General features: G+C 39.3%; 1 protein-coding gene across 1 annotated transcript; it reads left to right on the top strand.

The window, feature by feature from the left end:
* Window positions 1–1,535: 1,535 nt before the first annotated feature.
* Window positions 1,536–4,576, top strand: LOC133308965 (pentatricopeptide repeat-containing protein At3g57430, chloroplastic). The gene has a single exon (XM_061509722.1). It carries the CDS (start codon window positions 1,536–1,538, stop codon window positions 4,212–4,214), a length of 2,679 nt encoding a protein of 892 aa, XP_061365706.1. The 3' UTR covers window positions 4,215–4,576.
* Window positions 4,577–6,040: the final 1,464 nt, after the last annotated feature.

Raw genomic sequence — 6,040 nt, 5'->3', positions numbered from 1 at the left:
ATAAGAAAATAGGATGAAGATTTTATCAAGCCTATTTTGTACTTGTATTGATTGACATATTATGAGAATCAATTCTTATTACTATTCATGTATTTACTATTATAAAAATATAATTTTTTATTATTTATCAAAAGTTGTCGATTTTACATTCATCTTAGAGGATTCAAACCCAACTATATAGATACTTTGGACATGGGTATGGGGTAGGGTTTGGAGTTTTTTGTGCTTGCGGACGTACATGTGAATATATGCATGTGGTCCTATAGGGAAAACTTTTGGTATATTGCAAGGAAAATGTTTGGGCATGTGGTCCTAAATTAATGTCATTTATACTGCTTTTGATAGGGATTATATGTTAATAACTGAATTATTGATGCTTTTGATTATAATGCTTTTGATAATTTGAGAATCATTTGATACTTAAATTATGTGAGAAAAAGCTTTTTTACTTTAAATTTTAGTAACTTAATATCACAATGTATCCTACTTTGCATAATATGTCAAAGGCTTTGAAATGTTGTTCATCATGATGTCACACTTTGCATACTCTGTGAAGTGTGATTTGAGCTCACAATATAGGATCTTTTTTGTATCAATTTTTCGCCAGCCTCCTTCGAAACATGTATCTGATCCCACTATAGGAAGCCCAAATATTTGGAAGACTATGAGACCTATTAAAAGAGGACATGGGATACATGTTTGCAGTAGTAGCCCAATGCTTTCATTTTCTTTTATTTCCAGTATTGCTGCAAGCATCCCTTTTCATGTTAGCGTAGTATTTAGCTTTTGACGCTGCAAGCATTCTATCCCTCAGAAGAATCCCACCCCCATGGTAATTTTTCATGTCAGCATACACATGTCCAACACAAGTTTTATGCTAACAAAATGTTAAGTGCGTGCACTAATCCCTGCAACGTTATTATAAACAACTAATTACAAATTATTATAACTTTATAAATGAAAATTTTAATTAAAATCATCCAAAATGAAATTGACCAACTTATAAACCAAACTACACCCAGGACACCATTCTCCAAATTAAACCCTATCACAAAATTAGATGTGGTGAGCGGCCCTTCCCGTCTCACCCCGTCAAAAAACGAGTTTATCCATCCCACTTTATTTTTAAGAGTGAGCTGAGAAAATTCAGCCTACCCCGCCTCGTTTAGCGGGCTGAATGAATTGGCCGTCAATCCGAACTTATTTTACACTGATCTACCTCGTCTCGCTTATGCTCGTCAAAAAATGAGGAGGTGGGTTAAAAAACTCAGTTCGCCCCGCCCTATTCCGTTTGGCGGTCAACCCTATTCCGTTTGGCGAGTGGGGCGGGTTAACTCACGAAGCCAGCCCGTTTTTCTGGCCCTATGCAAAATCACCAACACCCAAGGTTAGTTTTTTTTTTTTTTTTAATTTTGGCATTTTTTTTCACAATTTGTGTGAAATCTAAAATCTTTTATTCAAGTGGAATATAGAGAAGATAAGTAGCGGATAAAGTTTCCATAAAATACAGTTTTGTTTGTTGGAGAGTGGTTGAAATGTCCTCCAATCCTAGTCTTACCCAACTGCTGCTCCCTTATCCTTATTCCCTCCAAACCCATCGCCACTCTATCACTATTCCCATTACCAAACACCCTTCTCCACCCTCTTCCACAGCCACCGTTACCGTTACCGCCACCGCCGCAGAACCCCGTTCTCCTTCCGAATGGATCGACCACCTTCGCTACCAAACCCAATCCTCCACCTTCCGCGAAGCCATCTCCACCTACACCAACATGGTCGCAGCCGGCGCAGCACCCGACAACTTCGCCTTCCCCGCCGTCCTGAAAGCCGTGGCGGGCGTTCACGACCTGAGTCTCGGGAAACAGATTCACGCCCACGTCCTCAAATTCGGCTACGGTTCGTCCTCTGTCACCGTGGCCAACTCCCTCGTCAACATGTACGGCAAATGCGGCGACGTCGAGGGTGCACACAAGGTGTTCGACAGAATCACCGAAAGAGACCACGTTTCGTGGAACTCCATGATTGCCAACTTGTGTCGGTTCCAGGAGTGGGAGCAGTCTCTGCAGTTGTTTCGGTTAATGCTGTTGGAGAATTCGGAACCAACCTCGTTCACTCTCGTCAGTGTTGCTCATGCGTGTTCCAATCTGCGTGATGGGGTGCGGCTTGGGAAGCAAGTGCATGCTTATACTCTGAGGAATGGGGATTGGAGAACGTTCACTAACAATGCTTTGGTTACCATGTATGCAAAACTAGGGAGGGTTGATGATGCCAAGGCTTTGTTTGAGGTGTTTGATGATAAAGACATGGTGTCTTGGAATACTATTATTAGTTCACTATCTCAAAGTGATAGATTTGAGGAAGCGTTGTTGTATCTACACCTTATGATTCTCAGTGGAGTTAGGCCTGATGGGGTTACGTTGGCAAGTGCTCTGCCTGCTTGCTCTCATTTGGAGATGTTGAGGACTGGAAAGGAATTGCATTCCTATGCCTTGAGGAACACAGATTTGATTGAGAACTCCTTTGTTTGTAGCGCTTTGGTTGACATGTATTGCAATTGCAAGCAAGCCCAAAAGGGTCGATGGGTTTTTGATGGAACCTTGAAGAGGACCGTGGCGGTTTGGAATGCTATGCTTGCTGGTTATGCGCGGAATGAATTTGATGATGAAGCAATAAAACTCTTCATTGAGATGGTTGCTGAATCAGATTTTTGTCCGAATGCTACGACATTGTCAAGTGTTTTGCCTGCTTGTGTGCGTTGTGATGCATTTTTAGACAAAGAAGGCATCCATGGTTACACAGTGAAAAGGGGCTTTGAAAAGGATAAGTACGTGCAAAATGCACTAATGGACATGTATTCCAGAATGGGAAGGATAGAAATTTCAAAGAGCATATTTAGCAGCATGGATAGAAGAGATATAGTGTCTTGGAACACGATGATCACTGGTTATGGTGTTTGTGGGTGCCATGATGATGCGCTTAATCTTCTGCATGACATGCAGAGAGGTCAAGAAGAAGATAGGAATAACACTTTTGATGATTGTGAGGATAATGGAAGCATTCCCCTCAAGCCTAATTCAGTGACTCTAATGACAGTGCTTCCTGGTTGTGCTGCCTTGGCAGCTCTAGGTAAAGGGAAAGAAATTCATGCTTATGCTGTTAAACAAATGCTGGCAACAGATGTTGCTGTGGGAAGCGCACTAGTTGACATGTATGCAAAATGTGGTTGTTTGAACTTATCTAGGATAGTCTTTGATCAAATGCCTATAAGAAATGTTATTACTTGGAATGCTCTTATCATGGCCTATGGGATGCATGGGAAAGGAGAAGAAGCTTTGAAGCTTTTCAGAAGAATGATGGCACAAGGAGACAGCAAAGGGGAAATAAGGCCCAATGAAGTGACCTATATTGCCATTTTTGCTGCTTGTAGTCACTCTGGGATGGTGGATGAAGGCCTTAATTTATTCCATACAATGAAAGCTAACCATGGGATTGAACCCACAGCTGACCATTATGCTTGTGTTGTGGACTTGCTTGGCCGATCTGGTCAGGTTGATGAGGCATATAAACTGATCAATACAATGCCATCCAATATGAATAAAGTAGATGCATGGTGTAGCTTGCTTGGTGCCTGTCGGATACGCCAGAATTTAGAAATTGGTGAAATTGCAGCGAAGCACCTATTTGTCTTGGAGCCAAATGTGGCTAGCCATTATGTTCTACTGTCAAACATATACTCTTCAGCTGGACTCTGGGACCAGGCAATGGATGTTCGGAAGAAAATGAAGGAAATGGGAGTAAGAAAAGAACCTGGTTGTAGTTGGATTGAGCATGGTGATGAGGTTCATAAATTTTTGGCAGGGGATGGTTCACACCCACAAAGTAAAGCACTCCACGAATATCTTGAAATTCTGTCCCAAAGAATGAGAAAGGAGGGATATGTTCCTGATACTTCCTGTGTGCTTCACAACGTAGATGACGAAGAGAAAGAAACTATGCTCTGTGGGCATAGTGAGAGACTGGCAATAGCTTTTGGCCTTCTAAATACCCCTCCCGGAACTACCATTAGAGTTGCGAAAAATCTTCGGGTTTGCAATGACTGCCATGTTGCCACTAAATTCATATCAAAGATCATGGACAGGGAAATCATTCTTAGAGATGTTAGAAGGTTCCATCATTTCAGAAATGGAACTTGCTCTTGTGGGGATTATTGGTGAAAAATGAATAGTAAAAAAATTGATTCTTTCTATAAAAAAATTGTTTCTTTCTAAGTAATTCACTTCATCCCCCCTCCCTCTCCCTCAATTTCTCTTCCTATCAACTCCCTTTTTCCCTTCTCCTTCACAGGCGAGAAATTCAGCTGAGATCTTCAATCATTGAATCTGCAGTTACATAATTTGGATAACATGAAACTGTATAGAGTTTCATGTTGTATCTACTGAATCCCTCCCTGATATTTTTTTCATATAGCCCATAAGATGCCTTTTCTTCCAATTCTTTACTACTAACTCCCAATCCTAGATGGCCTGTGGCTGTGGCTAGCCCAAAATAAGCTGAGTTGTTGGAACACTAATGCAAAACGGACTCAATAAAGATATAATATTATTGTAACAAAAAAAAAAAGGGTAGATAATTTCTTATCATGGCATGTCACCCATTGTTAGTAGTTTTACAAAATTGGCTGAAAGTCTAACCATGCAGGAGAAAGAGAATACCGACTACATAGATTGCTCGATAGTAGTAGGTTATGGGAGGACTTTTGAAGTTCAACAGTAAATTAACGTGTTAGGTATAACACTTTTATCTCTTGGACTATCCTTTTGAAAGCAGCTGCTACTTTCTTAAGTTAGTGAAGACGACCTAGCCACCAACAGAGATCATACCTGAGCAACTAAGATCATAATCGGTTGATATGCACAAAATGACGACTTGTAGACAAAATTGAAATTCCCAAGTTTCTGGTTCATTTGCTCATATATAAATTCAATTTGATGAAATTGTACCATATGATGATATTTGATTTTCATGTATGTTGTTTATGGGACTTCTTCATATTCATATAGATGAGTAATGAGTTTCTCAATCAAAGAATATCCCAACTAGAATGTGAGTGTGTGAATTTATGATGTACTTATATTATGGGTTCGTCGTTTCTCCTTTCGCTGCTGATGAGAAAAGTTGCAGCAAATTATTAACACTAGAATACGGGGTCGTATCCTGGCCTAAAAAAAAAAAAAACACACATCAGGATTCGGACGCGTATCTTGATAAAAATAAGTGTTGCTGCACTTTTTCTCATCTGCAGTGACAGAAGAAGTATATAACCCTTATATTATTTAAGTAACTAAATAAAGTACAACTTTTTTAATGTATCGTCCCTTATTTTTTTTAATCTACTTATTTTTAACTAATCAAAACGCGACACTCAACAAATTGACTTTCTCGCTAGCCACTTCCCTTCAGCATATTTTTTTTTTTTTTTTGGGAAATTAATCTTAATTAATTTGTTAGGAAAATGTGTTTTATTGCTAGAAATGTTTTTTCCTTTAAAACCTACCCAAAAAAAAAGTGCATGTGACAGGAATATTAGTGACTCTCATTTTCCATCAACCTAACTTTTTATTTGTTTTTGCATACTTCCGACCAAACAAAGGCATGTCATATAATTAAATTTTAACTTCCAACAAAGTTTTCTTTATTCACTATTAATGCAAAACTCATAACAATAGTAGATGAAAATTAAGTCATCCAAATATATAAGCAACAATGTAATCTTTCAATTTCCTTTTACACATAATTGCATGAATTGGACCAGCCCACCACTGTTGCTCGAACACGGGTGACCTAACTCCTTGGCCGGTTCAGTTGGAGGCTCTAATGCTTTTTCATAATAACCAGTAAAATTCAGTTAAAACTGGTATAAACCTAGAAAACCGACCTTACTCCTTGGCCGGTTCAGTTGGAGGCTCTAACGCTTTTTCATAATAACCAGTAAAATTCAGTTAAAACTGGTTTAAACCTAGAAAACCGACCTAACTCCTTG

The sequence above is a fragment of the Gastrolobium bilobum genome, unplaced genomic scaffold, assembly GCF_033153095.1.
Source record: "Gastrolobium bilobum isolate Gb01-03AN ecotype WA unplaced genomic scaffold, APGP_CSIRO_Gbil_v1 utg11564, whole genome shotgun sequence".
Taxonomy (NCBI): domain Eukaryota; kingdom Viridiplantae; phylum Streptophyta; class Magnoliopsida; order Fabales; family Fabaceae; genus Gastrolobium; species Gastrolobium bilobum.
This window is presented reverse-complemented; position numbering and strand designations above follow the sequence as displayed.